Source organism: Vulpes vulpes, chromosome 15 (genome assembly GCF_048418805.1).
Source record: "Vulpes vulpes isolate BD-2025 chromosome 15, VulVul3, whole genome shotgun sequence".
NCBI lineage: Eukaryota > Metazoa > Chordata > Mammalia > Carnivora > Canidae > Vulpes > Vulpes vulpes.
This window is the reverse complement of record NC_132794.1, coordinates 70,443,655-70,470,325: the sequence shown is the minus strand read 5'-3', so window position 1 is coordinate 70,470,325 and position 26,671 is coordinate 70,443,655. Positions and strand designations below refer to the sequence as shown.

Below are 26,671 nucleotides of genomic sequence, written 5' to 3'. Positions count from 1 at the left end.
TCTGTGTCATGAATAAATAAATGATATTAAAAAAAAAAAAAAAGTATAGAGTATTTTTTTCCATCCCCACAACTATTAGTTATATATTTCCCTAACTGCGTGCGTGTATGCTTCACCACCCCCCCACAAGTAAATATGAACGTATTTGGACTCACTTTTTCTTTTTTTTTTTTTAAAGTAAATTGTTACCAAGTGGGGCTTGAACTCCCTACCCTAAATTCGAGTTGCATGCTTTATTAACTGAGCCAGACAAGCATCGCTGAGCTCACTTTTAAAAAGAAAGTAACGGAAAATAAATAAACAGATAAATAAATAAATAAATAAATAAATAAATAAATAAATAAATAAATAAATGTAACGTTTGTTTTTTTTCTTTAGTAACGTATTTTTTTACATTTTTGTGTCGACACTATTCACCATCTCTTTTTTCAACAATGACGCTCAGTGTTCAAGGAATTGTTAAGTCTGAAGAATCCGTAGTTTCTCATCAAAATGCACTGCCTCTTTCTACTCCATTCGCAAGCCGGCGTTCTAGAAAACAGACCTTCCCCCAAAGTCCGAAGCGCCCGGGGCGTGATGGATCCGAGCCTTTAGCAAACACGGATCCACCCCCATCCAGGAATTCAGGAGCGCGGAAGCGACCCGGGCTGGGGAGAGGCGGGCTCGGAGGCGGTGGGCGGGGCCTGGGTCTGGGGGCGGGGCCAGGGGCGGGGCCAGTGGGTCCCGCGGGCTCCCGCCAACCCCCGCGCAGATTTGGCGCCAAGTGCGCAGGCCCCTTCTCGCGGCGGGAACCTCCAGAATCTCGCGATCAACGCGGTTTAGCCGCCGCGCCCGGCCCCGCGCTGTGCCCGCGGCGGTACCCGGGAGGGTGAGAGCCGGCGCGGGGGGCTGGCGGGCTGGCGGGCTGGCGGGTGGCGGCGGCCGAGCGAGGGGTGGGTGGAGGAGCGGAGGTGCTGGCGGGCGTCGGGGAGCGAGTGTGGAGGTTGGACGGGGATCTGGGCTGAGCGGGGCTGGGAGGCCGCGGCGGACTGGGGGGAGGAGGGCGGCGGTTTTACCTGTCGTTTCTCTCTCGGGTCCGCCGCTAGCCTCGTGCAGCCGGAAGGCGCCCGGGGGACTTGGCGGGCCGCCCGCGGTCCGGGGGCTTCGCAGGACTCCCCTTTCCACAGGCGCTGCTTCTTTTGATAATTTGGATGAGGTTGGACATTGGACCCCTAACGGTCTGGAAGTGACTTGCAGTTTGGATATTAAACCTGGTGCCTTCGGGGCGCCCGGGCGGCTCAGTTGGTTGAGCCTTGGGCTCAGGTCGCGACCCGCCCGGCCCCGCATCGGGATCCCCGCAGGGAGCCTGCTTCTCCCTCTGCCTGTGTCTCTGTGTCTCTCAGGAATAGATAAAATCTTAAAGAAAATTAGTTACTGTCACTCCTCTGAAAGTTGGAGGACTAGCGGCGGAAGCTTAAAAGAATTTCATCGATGTCGAAAAACATATGCGATCCCCGCCAGGAAGTGAAAGATAGGTACTTTATTCACTACCACTTTACTAACAAACCCCACCCCGTGCTTGGCCAGTTTTTTTTTTTTTTGAAACAGAGACACAGGCAGAGGGAACAGGCAGAGAGACTCGATCCCGAGTCTCCAGGATCAGGCCCTGGGCTGAAGGCGGTGCTAAACCGCTGAGCACCCCCCGGGCTGCCCAGGTCATCACTTTTAATCACAGTTGTTGGAGACTAAGGTTTGTATTGCTCCCTTGGGACTATCAGCTTGCACCAGGAGTGCAGCTGCCATCCTCACTGCCCCTGCTGAACCTGGGGATTAGAAGATGATAGGCAGGTGATTTAAAACACCACAACACTCTTTTATTGCAATGTAGCAACTTCTTTCTTTGCTAACTAAGCCTTCCCTTGGTTGTTGGGAGGGTTTTTTTTTTTTTCTGTTTTTGTTTTTTAAAGATTTTATTTATTTATTTATTTATGAGAGACAGAGTGAGAGGCAGAGACACAGGCAGAGGGAGAAGCAGGCTCCATGACGGGAGCCAGATGTGGGACTCGATCCTGGGTCTCCAGGATCAAGGCCTGGGCTGAAGGCGGCGCTAAACTGCTGAGCGACCTAGGCTGCCCCAGATTCCTTACATTGCTTCTTGCTACACTTAATATAGTTTGTGCCCTGCCGCCAAACTCACAGCTCCCTGTTCTCAAAAAGTGTGAACTTGGGACACCTGGGTGGCTCAGTGGTTGAGCATCTGCCTTGGCTCAGGACATAGTCGTGGAGACCCAGGATCAAGCCCCACATCAGGCTCCCCACGAGGAGCCTGCTTCTCCCTCTGCTTGTGTCTCTGCCTCTCTCTGTGTGTCTCTCATGAATAAATAAAATTTTTTAAAAAAGTGTGAACTCCATTTCTTCCCAGAGAAACGACTAGAATTAAACTTAACTTGAATATACTTCTTGTAGATAGGAAGTGACTTAATATTTTATTTTGCTACTTAATTTTTTAAAAGATTTTTATCTATTTTAGAGAGAGAGCACAAGCAGGGTGAGGGGTGGAGGAAGAGGGAGAAGCAGACTCCCCCCTGAGCAGGGAGCCCCACACAGAGCTCTAGCCCAGGACTCTGGGATCATGACCTGAGCTGAAGGCAGATGTTAAACTGACTGAGCCCAACCCAGGAAGCTACTTTAGGTTAACTGCCTTTACAATTTTGAAAACCTGTGGTTGTTGAACCTTAGCTGGAGATAGGTGCGTCATCATCAGGAGTTTTGTTTTTATGTATTTGTGGTCACCAAGATTTAGAATTGGAGGGACTTTAGGTATCATTTAGCTTTAGTAGTTTTACAGTTTGGGGGAAGCTTTGGAATCTATTCCTTTTTTTTTTTTTTTTTTAAGATTTTATTTATTCTTGAGAGACACAGGCAGAGGGAGAAGCAGGCTCCATGCAGGGAGCCCGTTATGGGACTCGATCGCCGGTCTCTCCAGGATCACGCCCTGGGCTGAAGGCCGCGCTAAACCACTGAGCCACCCGGGCTGCCTGGAATCTTTATTCCTCATTCAACAAATATTTATGGAGCACCTGCTGTATATCAGCTTTGGGGATACGGTGGTGGAACACAAAGACTCACCTGGTCTTTGCCTTTTTAGAGCTGCAGTCTAGTATGGAAGACAAACATTAGATAATGACAGAAATGGAACAATATTAAAACTGGGTAAGTGCTATGAAATTGGTACTTGACACGTTGAATGCTTATTATAGGATTTAATTCAGGGAAATTAGGGTAGATTTATATGAGGAGGTGAGAATTGAGATAGATAAGGAATCAGGGAGGAGCCTTCAAGATAGGAAATAGCCTTAGCAAAGGCTGAGGGATTATGGCTCTCTCAAGAAACTGGGGGGAAAAATGTATTAAGAGTTGTATGAAGTGAGGCTGGAGAAAGGAGGAAGCTGTCAAATCAGGCAGGGCCTTGGAGTTTTATCAGAAGCCCAAGAGCATTAAGAAGCCATTGAAATATTTAAACCAAGTGGTAATGTGTTTGACTTTACATTTGCAGAGCTTCAGTCTAGCTGTACTACGGAGAATGGTTTGAAAAAGGCAAAAGTGGTTATGAGTAATTGAGTAGCCAAAACAAGAAACATTAGGAAGTCATTGTGGAGATAGGGAAAAATGGAAAGACTTAATGGATGAATAGGAAGTAAAATGGACAGGATATGTAGGATGGGGAAGGAAATATTGAGGTTTCTTACTTGCATGGCCGGATAGATGTCGCTCATTGAATTGGGAAAATTAATTAATTGATTTTATTTATGATTTTATTTATTCATGAGAGAGGCAGAGAGAGAAGCAGGCTTTCTGTGGGAAGTCTGATGCGGGACTCAATCCCAGCACCCCAGGATCACGCCCTGAGCTGGAGGCAGACACTTAACCACTAAGCCACCCAGGCATCCCTGAATTGGGAAAATTTAGAAATTTGGTTTTGGACATGAGAAGTTATAGATGCCTCTGCGAAATTTAAGAGCTATAAAATGAGAACTAGGGATTTGGAGCTCAGATTTGATGGCTCAGGTAGAGGTAAAAAATGGTAGATAAATATTCATCTATAAATAACTCTTAAAGCCATGTACATTAGTAAATGAAGAGGGCCTGGGATGGAGTCTTGAATACTTACTGCCAAGGTTAGGGGAGATGAATCTGCACAGGAGATCCAGGAGTGTCTGGAAAGGGAGGAAAGCCATGTGAGTACTGTGTTCCATCCAGAAGCCAAGGAAAATAGTTTTTCAGAAAAAGGAACCAATTAAAAGTGTCAGATGTTGCTCAGAGGTCAAGTTTGAAGGTACTGGATAGCGTTCTTTCCAGTTTTCAACCTGAGGATTATTTTCTTTTCTTCAGAGGAAACCTTAGAAGACGAATATGTTAACAGATTTTTTAAAAAGCTGCTTTGGTTAAAGTGGAGATGAGGTGCCTGAACCCTGCCTGTTTTACATCCATTTGGACCATGTTTGAAACCCTCTGAAAAGTCAGAATCATTTTATGATAGAGGAGACCCAACAGTTGAGGATTTGCTGAAAAATCATGTAGTTATTGATTGGCAGGGTCTACATTAGACCCCACTTCTGATTTCTAACCCAGTTTTTTCCCATAATTACTTTCTTCTACTTTTCATGATATGAATTTAAAATTTGGTTTAACTGACTGAAACACATGCATTTTGCTGCAGGTGGAACAGTTTTAACTGTAGAGAGACTACTTGCATAAATAAACTTCCTTTTTTTTTTTTTTTTTCTGTAGAGGAGAAGATGCTAGAGCCAGAGGAGAATGGCTTGATTGACTTACCAGATTATGAGCATATAGAAGATGAAACTTTTCCTCCTTTTCCACCTCCAGCCTCTCCACAGAGAGGAGATGGAGAAGGAGCTGAACCTGATGAAGGTCTGTAGAGAGTTCCAAAAAAGTGCCTGTGTTCAGTTATCCACTTGTCAGCATAGAAATGATACATTTTACAAATGAGGCTTAAATTATTCAAGTAATATTAAATATTGGTATATTTCTTCAGAGTCAGGGAGAGGAGCACCTGTTCCTGTACCTCCAAAGAGAACAGTTAAACGGAACATACCTAAGCTGGATGCTCAGAGGTACACTTACTACTATTTCCTTAAATGTTCATAGTTTTTTATTTATTTATTTTTTTTTGTTTTTACAATTTTTCCCCCTTATATTAAAAACTTTTAGTCGGGAATCATCTGGAGATCAGATATCTCTCTCTGGGAGAGGGGGAGAGAGAATCTTGCAGACTCCCCACTGAGTGTGCCCCCTGCCCCCATGGGACTTGATTTGAGGACCCTGAGATCATGACCTGAGCTGAAATCAGAATTGGATACTTAACTGAGCCACTCAGGTGCTTTTTTTTTTTTTTTTCCTTTCAGTTCAGCAGATATTTTTCTTATCTTGCTTTGGCCTTGATGGCTCTAGAAAACTTGAAATTCAAAACATATTTCTCTTCACAGATTAGTTTCAGAGAGAGGGCTTCCAGCATTAAGGCATGTGTTTGATAATGCAAAATTCAAAGGTAAAGGTCATGAGGTAAGAAATGTCTGATTTTTATTCTTTGTTCTTTCAAGTATCAGTAGAGCTATGGGCCCATTATCCTATTCTGAAGAATATTAGAATGTTTCACAGATACTATGATTCATCATCATATCTGTTGAGAAACTAAGATGTAGTGGAAAGGGCACTGCTTAAACAATCAGAAAAAAATGTCTTATAGTCTTCTTTCCTAAAGCCACCGTAAGTCTTTAGGAAAATCACATCTAAGTCTAAGCTCTGAGTTTGTACTTTATAATTTCAAGGAATAAAATTGAGTTAGTTTACCTTAACGGTGATTTTAGGCTTCAGGAGAGCAAGGACTTTACCTGTATCAGTCACTTACATGTCCCCAAGATATGGCACATATATTGTTATATGTGTCTGATCCATAATAGGCATCATTTACGGTGAAAAATGAAGACATTTAAGAACTGTTGATGACTGTCCAAATGTATATTTTAAAAGTCTCTTACCCTTTTTTTTTTTTTTAAAGTAGGCTCCACACGCAGCATGGAGCCCAGTGTGGGGCTTGAACTCAGGATTCTGAGATCAAGACCTGGGCTGAGATTGAGTCAGATGCTTAACTGATTGAGCCACCCACGCAGCCCTAAAAGTCTCTTTGACTAATGTAGAGTGTAGATAAACTTTTTTGCGGATATCTTTGTAGAGCTTTGCAGTTGAAGTATTTTGAAATATATGCTTAATTTTTTAAAAAAGATTTTATTTATTTATTCATGAGAGACAGAGAGAGAGAGAGAGAGAGAGAGAGAGAGAGAGGCAGAGACAGGCAGAGGGAGAAGCAGGCTCCATGCAGGGAGCCCGATGTGGGACTCCATCCCGGGTCTCCAGGATCACACCCTGGGCTGAAGGTGGCGCTAAACCGCTGAGCCACCCAGGCTGCCCTCAAATATATTCTTTAATTCTCAAACCTGTGGGGTAGCTTTTGGTCCCATTATCTAGGTAAGGAAAGGATATTTTAGAGTTTTAAGAATGCCCCTTTCATAGCCCAGCTAGAGTAATATTAATGCAGCTGAGCACCATCTTGGTGTGCTATGTAGGATAATGGGAAAGACGGAAGAGGCTGGAAGCAGATGGCAATTCAGATACTGTCACACTACCAAGGTGAAGGTGAACAGGTCAATATAGCCTGATATGGTAGTAGATAAACAACCTACACTACTTGTAGGCAGCTGGATATAAGGAGGTAAAAAAGGAGTAAAAAATAATCCCAAGAGAGGTGCCTAGTTGGCTCAGTCAGTAGAGCATGTGACTCCTGATCTCAGGGTTGTGAATCTAAGCCCATGTTGGGTATAGAGCTTACTTAAAAAAACAAAACAAAAACCCCAAACCATACCCATCTCAGTTAATTTATTGCCCTTGTTGAAATTTTCAGGTTGTAATGATGAATTGGTGCTTTGAATTTAATGAAGTCTTCATCATTTTCATAATAAGTACTTTATTAAAATAAATGAGTTTATATAACGGATAAAAATTTTGTGTTTCATCACTGGGTTTATGCTATTTAGTCTTCTGTACTTTGCCTTTGAAAATTTGTACTGTTTTCTTTTTTTTTTTTTTTTTAATTTTTATTTATTTATGATAGTCATACAGAGAGAAAGAGAGAGAGGCAGAGACACAGGCAGAGGGAGAAGCAGGCTCCATGCGCCGGGAGCCTGATGTGGGATTCGATCCCGGGTCTCCAGGATCGCGCCCTGGGCCAAAGGCAGGCGCCAAACCGCTGCGCCACCCAGGGATCCCTGTACTGTTTTCTCACAAAGTTGAATCCTCCCTGCTTTTTTCTCCACGTATGACTTGGAACGTCCCATTGTATTTAAGTGTTTCTTTTATGACTCTTTGGTCTAACATGACGTTGTAAGGTGACTGACCAGCTACCCCCAACAATTGGAAAATAGTCTTAGGTGATTGAATTAAAAACAAACAAATTTATCTTTATTATCAGAAGGAGAATGATAACACATGCTCTCAGTATTACTTTAACATATGTGCTGCCTCAGCAAGCACAGTGCTCTCAGTATTACATGTTTAGTTACTGGTAGAGTTGACCTTTGACTTCTTAGAGGAGATCAGTTTATAACAATAGCCAGTATTTGAGTGTATACTTTGTGTCAGGCACTTGTATTACTTATTTCTCATACCTTATAAAGTGTATATAATAATACTCTCACTTTATACATGAAAAAGAATGCACAGAGGTAGTGATTTGCATAAAGTCACACAGCTGTTTAGCAGGATTCAGATTTGATCTATGCAGTGTGATCTATAGCCTGTGCTTTTGACTATTCTATTTTAAAATACTGTTGTGGGATGCCTGAGTAGTTCAGTCGGTTAAGTGTCTGACTCTTGGTTTTGGCTTGGGTCATGGTCTCAGGGTCCTGGGATAGAGCCCCGTGTGGGGCTCCATGTTCAGTGGGGAGTCCGCTTGTGGATTTCTCCCTCTACCTCTGCCCTTCTCTCCACTCACGTGTGTGCATGCTCTCTCTTACACACTCTCAAAAATCAGTAAATCTTTAAAATACTGTTAAGAGAAGAATAAAATATTTTACATTAAAACCAGGAATTTGGAATTTTGTTATTCATTAGTCCAGTGTCTTAAAACTTTTTCATTTTCATTTTTAAAAATTTCATTGTGATGTTGGGACGCCTGGGTGGCTCAGCTGTTGAGCATCTGCCTTTGGTTCAGGGCGTGATCCTGGTCCCAGGGTCAAGTCCCACATTGGGCTCCCTGCTAGGAGCATGCTTCTCCCTGCCTGTGTCTCTGCCTCTCTCTCTGTGTGTCTCTCATGAATAAATAAATAAAATCTTTAAAAAAAATTTTTTATTGTGACATTGAAATTTCCTATATAGAGAGGTATTGTAAAAAAAAAAAAAAAAAGAGAAAGAGGTATTGTGCCCTGAGAACGTTTTTTCTTTGTTTGTTTGTTTTTCCCCCCGAGAACGTTTAAACAGTTGTTGCTAGTCTTTGTACTTTGCCCTTGGGATTTCTGACTGTATTTTCAGTGTTGAATTCTCAATGCTTTATTCTTTATATATGATTAGGGACCTGTCATTTTGTTTCGTTATTCCTAAAAGATATCTTGACATATTTTATTAAAGCTTATTTTCCCATATTACTTTACAGTTCTGAAAAGATACATGATTATCTTTTAACTTTTATTAAGTTTTCATACTGGGCTTTTTAAAATCTATATCCAGTGGTCTTTTAGACTGCAGTCCTCTAAGTTCAATATTTCTCTCCTTAAAGTTTCTTCAGAAGTTTCTTAACCTTATAAATATAAAATGACACCAGTGACTTTGGCATTACTATTCAATTCTAAAATCTGCTGACAAGGTCAGTTGTGAGAATGAGTCTTCTATTTAGCATTTTTATTTTTATGTGCCAGGCTGAAGACTTGAAAACGCTAATCAGACACATGGAGCATTGGGCACATAGGCTATTCCCTAAACTGCAATTCGAGGATTTTATTGACAGAGTTGAATACCTGGGAAGTAAAAAGGAAGTTCAGGTAGGTGTTGAGATTATTATGAATATCATTCATAATGTTAAATAGTGCCAAGGATAGATTTTAGTTGAGGCTAAGTCACTGTTTGGCGTTTTCATTTTGAAGTCTGTCATGGTAGAGAGAAGGAAAACTAAGAGTAGTTATTAACTTTTTTGAAACTAAGAATTGAATGAATTCTCATTTTCCCCCAAATGTTACTTACGAAAATGTAAAAATACCTCTTTATTTTCAGACCTGTTTAAAACGAATTCGACTTGACCTGCCTATTATACATGAAGATTTTATTAACAATGATGGTAAGAATATAAGTTTATTTCTAATAATTTTGCTTTTAGAAATAGATCTAGTTGGGGCAAGGGTAGATTAAGCACTGGGTTCTTATCTATATTGAGTAGTTGAGTAAACATAATTATAGTAACTAGGAATGAGTTGAAATGCTTTGGTACATCCAGAATGTTGTTTGGTACTTGTTTCTTAAAGACATGACTGCAGGTGCCGTTAAGAGATGTAAAAATATAGTCACAGAACTTGAGCCTTTGAGAACTCTGATACCCATTATCCTTTGTAGTGGTTGGTTAATGAAACTAAATGACAAGATGTAGTGTAGTGTTCATACAAATATACACCATTAAAAGTGTGTATTAGAATCTAGGGAATTGGAATAATTTGATGATGAAATAGTTTACACTTAAGAGTACAGATCCTGTATATAGATGGTCCTCAGGTTAACAGTGGCTTGACTTATGATTGTTTGACTTAATGATGGTGCAGAAGTGATATGCATTCAGTGGAAACCATACTTAGAATTTCAAATGTTGGTCTCTTGTGACGCTGCGCAGGAACAGCCACACTGAGGGTAAACAACCGATAGATTGATAACCATTCTGTTTTCCACTTTCAGTACAGTATTCCATAAATTACATGACATATTCAACATTATATTATAAAATAGGTTTTGTGTTACATGATTTCGCGTTAACTGTAGGCTATGTAAGTGTTTAGAGCATGTTTAAGGTAGGCTAGGTAGATTAAACCCATTTTTTTTTTTAAACCCATTTTTGGTTTAAGATACTGTCAACTAAAAAAAAAAAATAAGATACTGTCAACTGATGATGGGCTTATCAGGATGTAACTTCATTTTTAGGTGAGGAAGGTCTCTTGTGACTGTTCCTGGTATTGATTGCATTTGTTAGTTGTACAGTGCAACCATAGACGGTCACACACATCAAAACATATGGTTCCTGCCGACAGGGTCTGTATAGTTATCAGATTCTCTGTGCGATGGCTCCATACATGTTTGTTTATTTTTGTTTTTTAAACTTTTAATAGATGTGATAGAAAATGCAGACCACCCCCCCAAGTCTTTATAAGTTGTTTTTAAAAATGTGAAGAATTATGACTTAAATAATCAATATCTAATATTTTGGTAAAAATGTATGTATCAATGGCGTGAGGTTTGGTATATTGAAAGGAATTAATAACTACAGTAAATTACACGGCACATACCACTGGGTTAGTTTACTTGGCAGCAGTTTTTGAGCTGCATAGTGTGTGCTAGAATTTCAGGGATAAAGATGAGTAAGGTCAGACCCCTTGGTTCATGGCCTAACAGACTAGTGAATGAGTGAGACATCTATTCTGATTGGTGCTGATTAGAGATAAGAATAAGGCACTGGGTAGGATGCAAAGGAGAGCGTAGTTGCTTTTACCTAGGAGAGGGGAAAGCCTCACAGAGGACAAATCATGAGTACTTTGAGTGATAAGCAGTAGAGTTCAGGCAAAGGTGATTTTGGAGAGAGGGACTGACTCATTTGTGCAGAGGCATAAATTAACAGAGGACTATTGATGGAATTACAGGCCTGCTGATACACTGGGTACATAGCAGAGACCTTTATCTCGGCCCTGTTACTGAATCTGTCCTCTCTGTATCCTAAGAGAAGAGTCTAGATTTTTTTGGATAAGGCACTACAATAGTAAAAAGGTTTTGAGCATTTTATTTATTTACTTTTATTTTTTAAAAAGATTTTATTTATTTATTCATGACAGACATAGAGAGAGAGAGAGGCAGAGACACAGGCAGAGGGAGAAGCAGGCTCCATGCAGGGAGCCGGACATGGGACTCCATCCCAGGTGTCCAGGATCACACCCTGGGCTGAAGGTGGCGCTAAACCGCTGGGCCACTGGGGCTGCCTTATTCACTTTTATAATACATGTATTACTTATATGATAAATAACACATTTAAAATATATATATTGAGAGAGAGAGAGTGAGCACACACACAAGACCAGATAGGGACAGAAGGAGAGGGAGAAGCAGATTCCCCACTGAGCACGGAGCTGGATGTGGGACTCCATCCCAGGACCTTCACATTATGATCTGAGCTGAAGTCAGACACTTAATGAACTGAACCACCCAGGTGCCCAATAATGCACATTTTTATTCTCACTAGAACATTACATGAGGTTTTAGAGTAAGAACAATGTGACTAAATATTCTACTGAATTTTTTTTTCCTCCAAAATTTTGGACTGCTACCTGATTGATGATTTGAAGATGTGATTGTAGTCATCCTTGCACCCCTCATCTTGATTTTACCTTACAAGATTCACCCAAATGGAAGAATAACATTAACTACACTTAATTTTTGATATATTCATTTTCTCATCCCATTCATAATAAATGAAGGATTTTTGCTGAACTTCATAAGCAAATTACCTTTTTTCAATCGTTTTTCTTAAAAGCCAGGGATTACATTAAAATTTAATATAACTCCTCTGTTCAGAGCTGTGTAGTGGCTCTTTATTTCGCCCAAAGCAAAAGCCAAAATCTTTATAATGTCCTCCTTGGCCTTAGAGTATCTATTCCTTACCCCACCTCCCTACCTCTCTGACTGTATCTTTTACAGTTCTCCACTCAACTGCCGGAGTGACACTTGGCTCCTAGCTGTTCCTTGAACCTCCCAGGCACATTTTTGTCTTAAGGCTTTTGCACTCTTACACTCTGCCGTGAACACATCTTTTGTCCTCCTTCCTGCCCCTAAGTCTGCAGGGCTCTCTACCTTTCAAACTGTGCTCAAATATCAACTCAGTAAAGTCTCCCTGACCACACTATTTTTTTTTTAATTTTATCTATTTATTCATGAGAGACACACATAGAGAGGCAGAGACATAGAGAGAGAAGCAGGCTCCCTGCAGGGAACCCAACACAGGACTTGATCCCAGGACCCCGGGATCACGACCCGAGCCAAAGGCAGGCACCCAATCCCTGAGCCACCCAGGCGCCCTTGACTACTCTATTAAAATCATACTCCCACCCCCAATCCTGATTCTCTGATGCTTTTTTCCCCCCACAGTACTTATTTCCCTTTAATTAGTGTATATTTGCTTATCTGTTGATGTGTGCCAGAATGGTGGCATCCTGTAACACATTGAATTAATTAAGCGCCTTTGCCAGTCACGTTGCAGTGAATGAATTTCACGTGTGGTTCTAATTTTTGTAATCCCATTTTTATCAGTCAAAGCTCCATCAGTGGTTATGTTCACATTGGTTTTCCATAAAACATTGTATTAAAGAGGCCATTTACTGTTGAAGAGATCTTTTCCTTTCATGGCTCACAAAACAGAAGTTCTTTATGTCATCATTAGGTCAGAATCCTGAACGCCCTGTAAGGTGAAGCATATTAGAAACCCCAAAATTGCATTTTTGGTTCTAATATTTGTTTCTGAACTTCTGTAGCAATGTTTTCTACCTGTATTCCATCTATGTTTCCTGATAAAATAATGCATTTTAGTTTCTTGCTAAATTTTTTGTTTCCATGTCAGGAAAAAAAACAAAAAACATTTTTTCCCCATGTCTTGCTTTTTGTCTTTCACCGTTAAGGAAGAAACCTTGAAAGGGATTTGTTGTAAAATTAAATATCATAGGATTTTTAAACCTTACCAGAATAATTATAAAGGTTTGTTTTCTGTTTTAAATGTTTTGCTAGTCGTGTAGGACAAGGTTAGTGTGTGTAAATTCATATTTCCAGTGGTGGTCTTGGTAATACGAAATCTTGGGGTTTATTTTTGCCTGATTTTTGTCTGATCATATGATGTTATTTATAATTTTTTTCTTAGCCATGTAATGTGAATGATGTAGGGGAAGGTGAAGTGTCAGCTTTGCTGTTTTCTTAGTTCTTGCTTGTGTCTCTATTATCTTGTCTACCTTCTCTTCTATATATGGTTATTTCACAAAAATCTTTTTAAGCTACCCCTTGTGCATTTTGTTGGGGTTGTTTAGTGTTAAAACTAGACAGTCTGCTTAATTGGGTGATCAGAATCAGCTGTATGTCACGGTATGCTGAAATTTAAAAAATGACTGGGGCATAGCTTTCCCATCTCTGCAAGGTGGAGCTGTCTGCCTTTAAGGCCACATACAGGCCACATAGTAACTGTCCTATGGATAAATGATAGTTTGTCACTGCCTGTCTTTAAGTTCAACAATTTCTCTCAATTCTTAAATATAAATAGAAGATACAATATGTACTTCCTGTACCACTGTGGATCATTTTAGGGGGCATCCTACTTTGAGATAACTGGCATACAGGACTCTAAGAATTTAGTAGGACTAAAGTAGAGAGCAGTTTTTAAAATTAATGTGGAAACATGTCCATAGATCTCTAAATTTCTTTTACCTTTTTTTTTTTTTTTGAAAGATTTTTAAGTAATCTGCACACAATCTGGGTCTTGAACTCACATCCCCAAGATCAAGAGTTGCATGCTCTACTGACTGAGCCAGTCAGGCACCTCTCCTTTTTCATTTTGTGTCTGAGTTTTACCCCATTAAAAAATAGCTTATATAAAATTATTACTGTGTCATATAGACTCTATAGCAAGCCACTAATATGTTGTTTAATGTAAAGCAAGAATATGGTTTGGATTCTTTTAAGTTCCTTAGCCCAAACAAAATATTTTTTAATCATAACTATGAACTTTTGCTTTCTGTTCATGCATATCATTGGTATTTGGAACGTTCTCACACCTCAGAGCAATTTGAATAAACAAATAGTTTCTTCAGGTCTGGCACCTTGTTACTTTAGGCTGGTTTTTAAAGCTGCATTATGCCCTTTTTCTAACTACGCATGTACTAACTTTCTACCGCAGGTGAAGCAGGAGAAAATCATGGCTATGATATAACTGCTACCGAATTAGATCCCTTTTTGACAAACTCAGTGGAAAGTGAGAACTTTGTTTCTGAGCCAAGTAGAAGCCTAACAGAAGAACAACAACAGAGAATAGAGAGAAATAAACAACTGGCCTTGGAAAGAAGGCAGGCAAAACTACTGAGTAATAGTCAGTCCCTTGGAAATGGTAAATATTATGCTGGTTTTATGTGCTACCATTAATATTATCAGGGACATGTTAGAAATTTTAACTTCTCTACTACCTACAAAATAAAAATGCCTCTATGTATAGAAAAAATCTGATGTATTTAGTTTATATCTGAGAGAGAGCGCACACATGTATATATGTGGGAGCTATTTGGAATCCTCAAAGAATAAATGAATCCAACATGGTTTTCTGCATACCTGAGTACCTTTTAAAAAATTAATCACTTCACCTTGATTCTGAATCTGTCAAAAATACATTCTTTCCTGACTCCTTAAAGTATGTGACACATGTTTTATCTTTAGGATCATAATTTTGAACATTAATTATTATAGTACTTTCCTAAACATACAAAATGCCTTCTGTACCCTTTGAGGATTTTAGAGCTATTTGCAATGACTTAAATGGGTGTTTGCTTTTTATTGCTTCGTGTCACTTAGACATCAGTTTGTTTATCTGATGCATTCTTTTAAAACTCTTGAAATTTACTGTTTTTAAAATGGACTGCGGGTAAAACTGTATTTAAAAATAATGCAAATTGGTTTTAAATGAAGCAGATTGCATGTCTTTTTCAATATCCAATATAGTTTTCCTTTTGAAATGGGAAAATAAGAATTATGGTTAAGTAGTCAAGACACCATGTTATAAGACAAGTTTCACCCAAGATAATAAAATTCTCAAGTGAAAATTAGTGTGACTACATTGTCATTCTTTCCGATTAAAATGAACTTAATCTTCAACTTTACAAATGGATGTTTTATTACTACCAGGTGAAAAATTACATGAGAGTCCAACTATCATTGATGGCAGTTCCTTTGCTGTCATTATCAAAGTATACCTGGCAATAAGCATTTTAAGGATCATTTTCTATTTATAATATATGACTTTAAGATTTGCCTACATAGAAATAAGGATCCTAAATTTTCTTTGCTAGAGGTCACTTTGATGTGTAGCTATTGAGCATTTGATTTTTAAAAACTTTCATCTAATAGCTGTGATTTTTGAATGAGAACAGTTGCATTTGGCTATGATTCAAGAGTTTGAATTCAGCAAGACTTGAATTTTTGAGTGGACTTTATAGGTATATAAAAATGACTATTTGGAAGAAAGTCATCATGGGTTTCATTTCTACTGATATAAGCTTGTGAAGAGTTGTATTTATCAGGTAAGATTGGACCAGGTGCTTATAATGAGTAATGATGATGATTTTTCTTTCAGACTTATTAATAAACACACCCAGGGCACCAACCATTGAAGAGGATGAGGATCAAGAAGAGTCATCAGACAGATTTCACAAAGACATTCTAGACAATCCACATAATGCTGCTGATGCTAATAGTGTAAATGAAGAGGAGGAATTAAAAATAGAGCACACACCACTGGACCAATCCTTTTAAAATGTACAATAGTAACTTTATGGTTTATCCAGAAATGTTACTAAGATTGGATAGGGTTCAACTAAGAGAAAATCTATTAGCTTGCTGTCCTCTAAGTTTTAGATTAGCATGTATTTTCTTTACTTGGAGTGAAAACACAGATTCCTGTTTAAAATCTGGTATTATTTATATTTATACTTGTTTCTTACTAACTTTAGTTGAGCCTATTTATTCTCTTTAGTATTCATTTTTATACAGATTTAACTTTGTAAAAATGATAAGTAGTTAATAAACACCTTCTGCTGCTAGTGTGCCATTGAATGTCTTGTTTTCACTAAATTGGGGATTTTAAGATATAAATATATATTGAATGTTAATGTCCATTTTTAAGAAATAAAAATCTTATAAACTATCTCTAGAGGCTTTATGAAAGTTTCTTACTGCTATTTAGTTCTGCAATTCACACTTTTGGTAAAATGTTTAAGGTTTCTCTATGTGTTTACATGTATTTTGAGGAGTCACTTTAATACTTAAAGGGTCACAAGAAAGGCTGCTATATTGCCTGGCCTGTGTTGGTGCTAGGGGAGTTCAAATGCTCATTGGTACGTTACTGACTAGTGGGAAAGAAACTTGCAAACATCCTGGGGAACAGAGCACCTAGGGAGGATCCATCGGGCGCCTTTGAGTTGGTAGAAGAGATTCCAAGGATTGGGAAGGACATGTCCAATAGTGATACAGAAATGAAAATCTAGGAAATAAGAAAGACTTGGGAATGGCAAATATGAGGCTAGAAGTGGTAGGGCCAGATGGTGAGAAGATCTGATTGGAGCTTGTCCTGCCTGAGTCTATCAGCTGGGAGGAGGAGTAAATTACAGATAAAATGCCATGTTGACAACCAAGTTTAAAGGTCTGATCCATGGCAGATTTCCACAGGGGACCGGGAAAGGCAAAGCTAGTTTTAACAAACTAGGAGGTGGGAAGGTTGCTTTTATTTTTCTCGCTTTGTTTTTAAAGATCTTATTTTTTTAAGTGATTTCTACACATGGTGTGAGGCTAGAACTTAAAACCCTGAGATCTAGAGTTGTGTGCATGATCCACCAACTGAGCCAGCCAGGGGCCTAGAGAAGGTGGCTTTTTGTGAGACAGACTGGCACAGTAATGGTGCTAAAGTGGCTTTTATCTGTGAAGCCAGGGCAGGTGGCCATCTTCATGCCATCAGGCTTGCTGACTTCTCTTGTGGATGGGGTGACAAGGATGGTTTGGCTGAAAGGCAGGAAGTTAATCTCAAGAACATAGGGGCTGTGTGGGCAGGCCTCTGGCTGGCTGTGGACTGGCCTAGTGGAGGACTGAAAGAAAAGTTATTTTTCCAGCGGTAGGAAAAAAAAGTAACAAGTCTTAAACAAGGGCAAGGCCACTGCAACTCCATCCAAGGAGAACTTGGCCAAATAGGGTGGAAAGGGAAGTTTGAGAGAACAGGCCGTACTTACCTGTGCACTCCACCCCACTCCCTGTGCCTTTCCCCCCCGCTGGTGTGGGGATAGTAGGGGAGGTTTGAGTCAAACATGGCATAGGAGTTTTAGAGTGGGTAGGTGGACAGAACTAAATCTTACCTGTAAGAAAGCAACTGAAAAGTCAATCTGACATGATGTCAGAGGGGCCAATGATCCAAATGCCCCAGAGGAGCAGTTAATAAGAAAAATTAAAACATTTTGAAAGAACAGATTTGAGACAAGCTAATCAAAAATCAATTCTGGATTTATTAAAAGACTGGCAGTGTAACTTGCAGAGTCACCATTCATGATCTATCCATTTCTGAAAAATCAGTTTCCAAAGGGACCTAACTGCACCTCAATGCAGCTTTAATGATGAGAAAATGTTTTGTGCACTGGTGAACTATCTACCGAATCCCAATGGACTAGAACATTAGGTGACACGGAACATTAGATATCAATGTTAGAAAGAAGGTAAAGCGTTCACAAAACAGCTCTTTTAATGAAGTAAAAAGAGTATTTCACATTACATAACTGTTGGAAACATCCAGGAGAGCTAGGTCCCTTATCTCCTCCAGGAGTGTGTACAGGCTTCTTCCTTTGGTTTGGCAGTATTTTTGATAATCTTCCTGAATGACGTTTACTTTGACTTCTTGGGCAAGCTGAGCCTCCTCCACAGATCTAGTTACTTCTTTCACTAAATCACTCTTTAACAAGAGGGAGCTCTGATGAAAAAGTTCTGTATCTGGTATCATGTACGGTTTGTTGCTTATTATTTCAAGCCTGATTGTATCTGAATGGCAGCGAGAGGCCTGTACAGATATTCTCACCTATCACAAAGGAGAAAATGCGTATTACCAATTCACATTCTTGATGTTAGATGTTGAAAGCAATGTTTAATATAAGTATGGACTTACTGTGACATGGTCAAACAAATGGAATGTAACAGATTCCCCTCCTGTTGTGGTAGAGGTGATTTTGTTTTGAAATCGTTGAAGGGATCCTGGTTTCCATTCCGAACGGCTATCTAAGCCGCATGAGATCACTAAACCATCTTTATTTCTGAGATAAGCAGCACCTTTAATCCCAAACCTGAATCGTTGCCAGAAAAAAAAATGCAGAGATAATGTATTCTTAGTATACAAATTTTGTACACTTATTAATCAAGAAAGCTAGTCTTCTAGATTAAAAATTTTCCCTCTCATTTACCTCCAAATATTTCACTGAGAAGATGGAAAAATATTTTGCTAAATAAAAGTAAAATCCCTATCTTAACACTGATGTAGATGTACTAGATGCTAATCTTTTATACTTTTTTTTTTAAAGTAGGCTCCATGCCCAGTGTGGATCCCAACGTGGGGCTTGAACTCACAACTGTACCATCACAACCTGAGCTGAGGTCAAGAGTCAAATGCTTAACTGAGCCACCCTACTTTTATACTTACATAGTGCATTATTCTATTACATTATGTACATCAGTACCCAAATAGTTGTATTTTAGTAGTTTATATCTAATATACTGTTTGTGTTCTACACTTAGTTTAACTATGATTTTTTTTTTTTTTAAGATTTTATTTGAGAGCATGAGCAGGGTGTGTGGGTATGGGGTGAAGCAGAGGGAGAAGAAGACTCCCTGCTGAGCAGGAAGTCCAACTATATGGGGCTCTATCCCAGGACCCAGAGATCATGACCTGAGCTGAAGGCAGATGCTTAACCAACTGAGCCACTCAGACGCCCCTAGTGTAACTATGATTTCTTAACTATTAACGTTAGATGTATTAGATGTAACATACCTTGGTATAAATACAAGCACACCATTTGTTCTAATTGAATATATAACTCCATCAGATATGCAACGCTCCTCATTCTCTGGGTCTTTGTCTTTAAAATACATGCACTGGAAGAGCTCAGTAGATTGCTTCTGAGAATGCTGTGCTGCCTGTAAGAAGCACAATGTGAAGCATGCGGACATTCCTGGGGAAAACACAGAACTCAAACTCCTACAGAAACAATGTCTTTAAAAAGGTAGGCCTCTAGAAAAGTATTCATACAAATATTCTCTATTATGAATTAAATCAATTTTGTGGGAACCTAACCATCGAACAATCATTCTCTCAAAAATGTCTTTTAAGAAAATAACCTGTTAAAAATAACAACAACAAAAAAGCCCTGTTTGTTATTTAGAATCCCTTACAGTTCATTCAGGTAGAGGAGAATATCCATATCCATGCCTCACCTTTATTTTCAAGGCTGTCCTACCACAAATCCTGCTGCTCTAAGTATAAATTAGTACTGCTATTCTGGAGGGCAATATAGTAATACGTATCAAAGTTTTATTTATGCAGCAATTAATTACTGCCAGGAATATATCCAGGCAACAATCTGAGAAGTCTGTAGAAGTGTATATACAAGGAGGGGTATAAACTGAATTGCCTAGAAGAGTACTGCCCAACGGAACTTTCTGCAATGATGGAAATGCTCTATAGATCTAGGTGGCCCCAAAGGGAGCCACTAGCCACATACATCTACTGAGAATGTGAAACGTGGCTAGTGCAACTGAGGAACTGAGCTTTTAATTTAATTTTTAAGAATTTAAATAGCCTACATACCTAGTGGCTATAATACCACACAGCAGTGAACTAGCATACAGGATACAAAAATTATATTACACATTTAGGTAGTTTCCAATTTTTCCTGTATCACCAAATGCCCTTATTCTATGCTGTACAATAATGTAGCCACTAGCAAACAACAGAAATTAAAATACAGAGCAGCTTTTAAAACAAAGATGTAATTACTCTAAAGTGGTGCTGTCAGTAACAGATATGTCAGGTGCAAAAGATTTCAGAGAGCAGGTATGGTGCCATATTTGTTAAAATAAAGCATTGTCTAGAAGGGTGAATAATGGCTATCTCTGGGTGGTAAGATAATAACTTGATCTTTTACGTTTCTACATTTTGGGAAAAACATCTAACTCATGGTTAAATCTCCTAAACCCGCATTAAGTGACTTCATAATATTTGTAAATGTATTGAGAGCTACACAAGAAACTTTACAGTTTTTCATGTTATCTCAATGGTTAGAATAATGCTAGAATTTAATTCACTAGAATATATGGCACTTTTTTCTACCATACAAAAAAGCTGATATATTCTCTTAGCAAAAGAGATGATGGATAAGAGAATTTAAAATCCCTTCTTACTCGGTTTCTGTTGTTGATATGTCTGCATAATTCCTCAAGATCTTTGTTGCTTAACAAATTGTCCTTAATTTCCATTTTCTTATCTTTTGAAATGGCTGCCATTAATAATCGGTGTACTACAATATCTGAATATCTTCTTATTGGAGATGTAAAGTGGGTATATTTATCTAATGCAAGGCCTTCAAAAAGAAACCAAAAGATGGAAATCAACAAAAAAATACACTTTTTTAAACAACCCGCTCAAGGTTATGGCCACACAAAAGAAAATGCTATCATTCACCATAATGATGGAACTCTTCCTCCGCACATGACCCCGTGGAGAAATACAGTGCATTAGACATGGCCTGTGTGGCCATGGATCGCAGCAACCTGTTTACAATGGGATCGTTGGGGTCATTTGCATTATCCAGAGAATCAGCCAGTGTTTTATTGGACCTGACAAAAAAAAAAAAAAAAGAAAGAAAGAAAAACAGGAAAATATTAGTCCCCAGCAACAATTTGCAAGTCAATGCGCTCAGAGGGAAATCTTTCACTCATCACTCTGAAGAAATTTTATTTTGGATATGTTTTAGACACAACTCTTTTCAACTACAGAAATCTAGTTTGCTTTTGAGATTTAAACAAAGTAAGTGGGGGCGCCTGGGTGGCTCAGTGGTTGAGCAGCTGCCTCTGGCTCAGGTCGTGATCCTGGGGTCCAAGGATTGAGTTCCGCATTGGGATCCCTGCAGGGAGTGTCTCTGTGTGTCTCTCATGAATACATAAATAAAATCTTAAAAAAAAAAAACAACAACGAAGAACCTTTATACACCTAACAGCATAGCTTTGAAATAAACAAATAAAATCTTAAAAAAAATAAAGTGTATCAATTTAAATACATTTCTGAAGTATGTACTGATACCTATGTGGTTAACACCCAGCATATAGTAGGTGGTCAAATACTTGAAATAAAGTATTGAAATAAATAGGATTACTTGGTGTTTGCCTGTGGGGTATATGAATTTAAACCAAGGGAAACAGGTTCCTTACTTCTGCATTACAAATTGTAGGAGATCAAAACTATGCCTAAATAAACTCATTTTAATTTTAATCTCTATACCTACATTATGGTAAATGAAGAGAGCCAAGAAGCTTTCTATTTTTGGTCAAAGATCTGACTGTCACATTTTAAGAACTACTGCAAGATAAATTAGTGTGCAGCACTCCTGCCATTGCTCTGCCCCCTTAGAGGAGTTACCGTGTATCTATGAAGAAGCCTTTGGCTTTAGCACACTCTCGCAGTTCAGAAAAAAATTCCTGGTGTGGAGGAGGGTGTTGGCGCAGCAAGGCCTGATGAGGGAAGCTTTCCCAGATCTTCCGGGCTACCCAGTGGTTGGCCAGGATCATGCACTCAGCCACGGTCTCATGGATTTCCAGGGGCTGCTTGGGGATGAGGTCATGGATGTTCTTTTTTTCATCCAGCTGAACACGAACCTCTACCCCCTCCAGCTCCAGGGCACCACAACGGTCTCGCTTAGCTCGGATGTGACGCGCTATGTCCGTCAACTTTCCAAGGGCCCACGCTAGCTCCTCTAGCTTGGCTTGTCTGCTCTTCGTGTCCAGGTTTTTGAGTTCTGGAATATCCTCAACCACGCTGACGTTTCCATCCAGCAGTTCCTGGGCCACTTCATAAAACAGTTTGTAGGCTGATCGGATGATGGTTCTGCCGAACCACACGTTCTTAATTTCATAGGAGGTTCTATCCAACTCCCAGATCACACTTACAGCATACCTACAAAACCAGTAATGCTGGCATTATCACTCCATTCTTCCATTTTTGAAGCAAGGAGAACTAGACCCTATATGTGACTTAAAAGAAATGACAATGCTACAGGTTTCTGGACCAATGTCTCAATCCAAACATTCCACTATTTACTAAAAAAACTATTTAAAATTAGGGATCCCTGGGTGGTTCAGCGGTTTAGCACCACCTCCGGCCCAGGGCGTGGTCCTAGGGTCCCCGGATCGAGTCCCACATCGGGCTCCCTGCATGGGGCCTGCTTCTCCCTCTGCCTGTGTCTCTACCTCTCTCTCTCTCTCTGTCTCATGAATAAATAAAATCTTAAAAAAAAAACTATTTAAAATTAAAACCAACTTTAGGTTCTGCTGAGCTCTGAGCAAATCTGAAAGGAGTTCACATGTAATGTCACACAGGCTATCTTACAGTTCTCCAGTTTAGTTAGACTAGCAAAGCACTAAGACAGCCACGTCTGGTGGGCTCTTTAGTAAAGTAGAAGAAAGCAAGCCTTTCAAATCCTATAAAGTAACACTGAATTATCATATCACTCTCGATGGTAGTTAATTAGCAAAAAAGTGTATTTGGTAAAGAACCACTTTACCACCAAATCACTGTTTAAAAACATATGCAACATTAGCGACTCGTATAAAAAACAAAAGGTTAATTTTCCTAATATGTAAAGAGTTCTTATAAATCAATTACAGAAATGGGAGAACTCAAAAAAAATGGGAAAGGAACATGAAATAGTTCGCAGAAAAGGATACATACATAAATGACTGTTAAACATACACAAAAATGCTTAACCTTATTCATAAAAGGAAAATGCAAATTAAAACCACCTAAGTAAGATACCATTTTCATCTCAAATTGGCAAAGATGAAAAAATGCAACATGTGTTGGCAAGACTTTTGGAGAAAGCATTCTCACACATTGATGGTGGGACTGTAATTGGTGTAACCCTTATGGAGGGCAATTTGATTACATCTATCTAAACACAAATGCATTTATCCTTTGACACAGAAATTCCACTTCTAGGAATTCATCCTCTAGGCATACTATACTTTTAAACATGTGCAATGACCTATGTTCCATGTAATTCGGTGTAGTTTTGTTTGTAATAGCACAAGTCTGAAAATAATCCAAATTTTCATAGACAAGCAACTGTTAACATGGAATGGTCTCCACACTGTATTGTTGAGAAATAAAAAAGCTGCTGAAAGCATGCACGCGCACATACGCATATATATTATATAAAATGTCACCAGTTTGTATAAAACAAAGATCATATGTCCATTTGTGTGTATATACATTATATCTAGAAAAATACATGAGATATTGGTAACTGGGGCCAAGTGATAGGAGGGGATGCCTTTCACTAAATATTTTTTAGAATCTATGAATTTTGGACTATATAGTCTTATTACATATTCAAAGGTAGATATAAATGTTAATTTATATATAAATGTTAATTTATAAATGTTAATTTGTTACAACAAATAAAGAACTCCCCAAGTTCATGATCCTCAGGCAAAATAGCCTCAACCAGGGAATCCATGTGCATAAAGTCCTATGCATTTGTTCCCAGACTTTAGCTGAGTTTAAAAAGCCAACAACAGAGGGAGAAGCATCCTCATAGCTAGACAGAAAAGACAAGAAGAAAAGGGAGAGCTAAAGAAATAAAACGGCCTACAAATAAGTGGCACAGAGGGTCCGGGGTGGGGAAACAAGGGTGGGGAGCAAGGGGTAGAGTGTATTCAAAAGAAGAGGAGAAAGAGGCCAGAAGCAAGAGCGCTAGGCATCACAAAAGAGCCAAGACATTCTGGTGCTAAAAAAAAAAAAAAGTCAGGAACAAACTCACCTATCAACGCCTCCCAGGAGGGAGCACAGATCAGCGCTGAGGATGGAGGGCAGCATGTCATAGCGACGGTCTGCTAAATAGTACGTGGTGGCCCTGTGAATGACACATACGCGGGTGCGTGACCTTCAGCAGTGAGAAGCAGAACTGCTGACTGCAGGGGCTGCAGGGAGGGAATTGGCCAAGTCCTCAGTGCAGATCCCCCAAGGCTGCTACTTTTTCATAAAGTGCAGCAGACTGGGTAATCAAGCTATTCCCAGGTTCCCACTTTTCTAAGGGAGACTGCCTTGGGCTGAATACTCTTCCACTGACATAAAAAGGAAAGAAAAAATGACATGAATCTTCGTTGTCCAAGAAAAATGAGAGTGTAATGAGCCAGTGTTTATAGAAAATAGCATCCACACACAGAAAATTCAACTCATGGCAATTTAGAAGGGAAGTGGGTGGAAAGGTTCTTGGAAAGAAAGGAAAGGTAAACTGATCAAGGAGCTATTTCTCTAAAGGCAAGGCGGAAGGAAGTGGACCTCCTCCGTTTTTTTTCCTCTAGGAGGGATTTTTTTTCTCTAGGCAGAGTTGCACAAAAAACTGAAAGCCCTGGTTTGCAAATCTGAAACGAGGGAGTTATGGAACAGGTTCGCATCACAGGGCTGCTGTCAGATGGCATCACCTGGTTCTAGCTTCGGTGTCGATATAAGAACTTGGCGGCACGAAGTGTGTCACGTCTGCAATATGGACCCCAAGCTCCAAGCTGCCATTAGCTAAGGTCCTGACCGAGAGCGTGTCGTCCACATCTTCGCAGCCTTTCGGGTCAATGCTGAACACCAGATGGGTTTCTCTCAAGTCTTTACGTTCTCGTTCCTCTTCAGGACTCACCTTCCAGGGGTTTCCAGGAGTGTTGACTGGCATCTCGCACATCTGCACAAGAGTCAGACATTCAGTTCTCACATCACAAGCTGCCTAAGGAAAATCTGCTCCCGAATATTCTCACTGCAGCCTTGTGGAAATCCCATTCATTCCCCGGTACCTTTTTGCAATTAACCTACATTTGCTTCTTTCCATCAGTGATTATTGCTTAGGTGCCTAACGTGTGTCAGGAATGGTGCTAGGCTCTGGAAAGGTCAGGAGCCAAGAAGAAGAGGGTCCCCTGCCCCTGAAGACCCTTACAGTCTGGCAGGAAACACGCTAGTTCCCAACAGCTTCTTTTGTTACGGAGGCCAGAGCAAAGATGAAGGGTGGCACATAAAGAGCACAACCTCTACCCCATTTTCAAATGATCCACTTGTTTAAATGTAGTTGAGCTTTTAATTCAAGTCAAGCCCTGAAAAAAAAAATCAACATGTCCCAAGTACTAAGAGAGAATTCCTTAAAGATAATTTAAGCAGGACCAATCTAGGGCACTTTCTGTTATTATCTGTTTAGGCCATCAATTTACAGTTAAGTAGGCTAAATGGGAAGAGAAAATTCTAGTCCTGGGAAGTCTAATCCATGCTTTATTTTATTCTAACATTTTCACTATGAGCTGTCAAAACAAGTCAACAAATAATTTCCAGAAACTAATGTTAAACATAAAAATTTAATAATGTAAAATATTCTAAAATATTTTTCTTTTATAGCTACTGTTCTGTCAAAAACTATAATGAAAATAAGAACACCCGTACACTCTTGATGGCAATGCAAACTGGTCCAATTTTTCGGGAGAACAATCTGCCGATACATAATAAAAGCCACTTAAATTTTTTATGCCCTTTGACTTGGTAATCTTACTTTAAGGATTACATCCCAAAAAAATGATGGAAAAGGGGGGTGGGGGAAGCATTGTTTATAAAAATGTGTGGAGTAGCATTTCTTACGCTAGTGAAAAATTAAACAGTCCAATGCCCAGCAACTGAGGAAGACTTAAGCCAAGCAGAGTACATTGATAGGCAATAATTTACCATAACTACGAAGATGTCGCTATACCAATATATAGAAATAATTTTACATGAAAGAATCAGAACAGGAAATAGCATGGGGACACTATAGGTATAGTTGTGCAAGAATAATAAACAGGATTTATGAGCATTTTACAAGATCACAAAGTGATGGAAATAGCTAATGTTTTATGTTTGTTGAACTTGTATTTTCTGAAGAGGTTACAAAAACTGTTTCATGAGCATGATTTTTTGACCCGGGGGTCAGAGATGTATAGAACCCCAAAAGCTGCTCCCTGCGGCTCTGTGCAGGCCTCTGGGTGAGTGATTAGGACAGGGAGTGGAGCCCAGTAGGGTCTGTAACTAGGCACTCTTGCAGCTGCCGGGGATGGATGTGTACTGACAATAAGACACTGACATATCATTTTTAAGCACAGTTGGAAAATGTAAAAATTTGAGAGCTTGTGAGGCTCTTGGAAACTAACTATGCACTTGGTGCTGACTTCGATCTGGTCCAAACCCAGAATAGAGAGGAGTGAGATTCTTCTATTATCTGTGGCTTTAGTGAGTGGCTACACAGTACAGAGGTTTTTCTTCTTAATCACGAAACAA

At 39.5% G+C, this 26,671-nt stretch overlaps 2 protein-coding genes and 1 non-coding gene across 11 annotated transcripts in view; 2 read left to right on the top strand and 1 right to left on the bottom strand.

Annotated features, from left to right (window-relative positions):
- The first annotated feature begins 735 nt into the window (after positions 1 to 735).
- Positions 736 to 16,242, top strand: TIPIN (TIMELESS interacting protein). Of its 7 annotated transcripts, none has more exons than XM_026010542.2 (9): positions 766 to 868; positions 3,128 to 3,192; positions 4,771 to 4,911; positions 5,036 to 5,114; positions 5,487 to 5,562; positions 8,967 to 9,089; positions 9,319 to 9,382; positions 14,228 to 14,434; positions 15,671 to 16,242. In XM_026010542.2, the coding sequence occupies exons 3-9, from the start codon at positions 4,779 to 4,781 to the stop codon at positions 15,847 to 15,849; spliced, it is 861 nt and encodes a 286-aa protein (XP_025866327.2). In that variant the 5' UTR covers positions 766 to 868; positions 3,128 to 3,192; positions 4,771 to 4,778; the 3' UTR covers positions 15,850 to 16,242. The 7 variants fall into 7 exon arrangements, with proteins under 7 accessions (XP_072594969.1, XP_025866327.2, XP_072594972.1 ...); XM_072738869.1 differs by lacking the exon at positions 766 to 868 and adding an exon at positions 967 to 982; XM_072738868.1 differs by lacking the exon at positions 3,128 to 3,192 and having other exon boundaries at positions 736 to 868.
- Positions 10,247 to 10,382, top strand: LOC112918172 (small Cajal body-specific RNA 14). Its single transcript, XR_003234614.1, has one exon.
- A 1,320-nt stretch (positions 16,243 to 17,562) lies between the features above and the next one.
- Positions 17,563 to 26,671, bottom strand: part of DIS3L (DIS3 like exosome 3'-5' exoribonuclease) — a 33,284-nt gene continuing 24,175 nt past the window's right edge. For all 3 annotated transcript variants that reach the window (XM_072738866.1, XM_072738867.1, XM_026010422.1), the window contains 8 exons: positions 24,817 to 25,064; positions 24,153 to 24,245; positions 21,755 to 22,288; positions 20,801 to 20,955; positions 20,521 to 20,699; positions 19,112 to 19,257; positions 18,236 to 18,410; positions 17,563 to 18,148 (listed from right to left, as the gene is read on the bottom strand). In XM_072738866.1, coding sequence (XP_072594967.1) covers positions 17,840 to 18,148; positions 18,236 to 18,410; positions 19,112 to 19,257; positions 20,521 to 20,699; positions 20,801 to 20,955; positions 21,755 to 22,288; positions 24,153 to 24,245; positions 24,817 to 25,064 — 1,839 coding nt within the window. In that variant the 3' untranslated portion in view covers positions 17,563 to 17,839. The remainder of the gene's footprint in view (positions 18,149 to 18,235; positions 18,411 to 19,111; positions 19,258 to 20,520; positions 20,700 to 20,800; positions 20,956 to 21,754; positions 22,289 to 24,152; positions 24,246 to 24,816; positions 25,065 to 26,671) is intronic.

What these genes read in the sequence shown, in the direction of transcription:
- TIPIN (XM_072738868.1), top strand. Translation starts at nt 4,779, where the DNA reads ATGCTAGAGCCAGAGGAGAATGGCTTGATTGACTTACCAGATTATGAG. An exon ending in AGGAGCTGAACCTGATGAAG is followed by an intron (nt 4,912 to 5,035) that starts GTCTGTAGAGAG and finishes ATATTTCTTCAG; the next exon opens with AGTCAGGGAGAGGAGCACCT. An exon ending in GAAGTAAAAAGGAAGTTCAG is followed by an intron (nt 9,090 to 9,318) that starts GTAGGTGTTGAG and finishes CTTTATTTTCAG; the next exon opens with ACCTGTTTAAAACGAATTCG.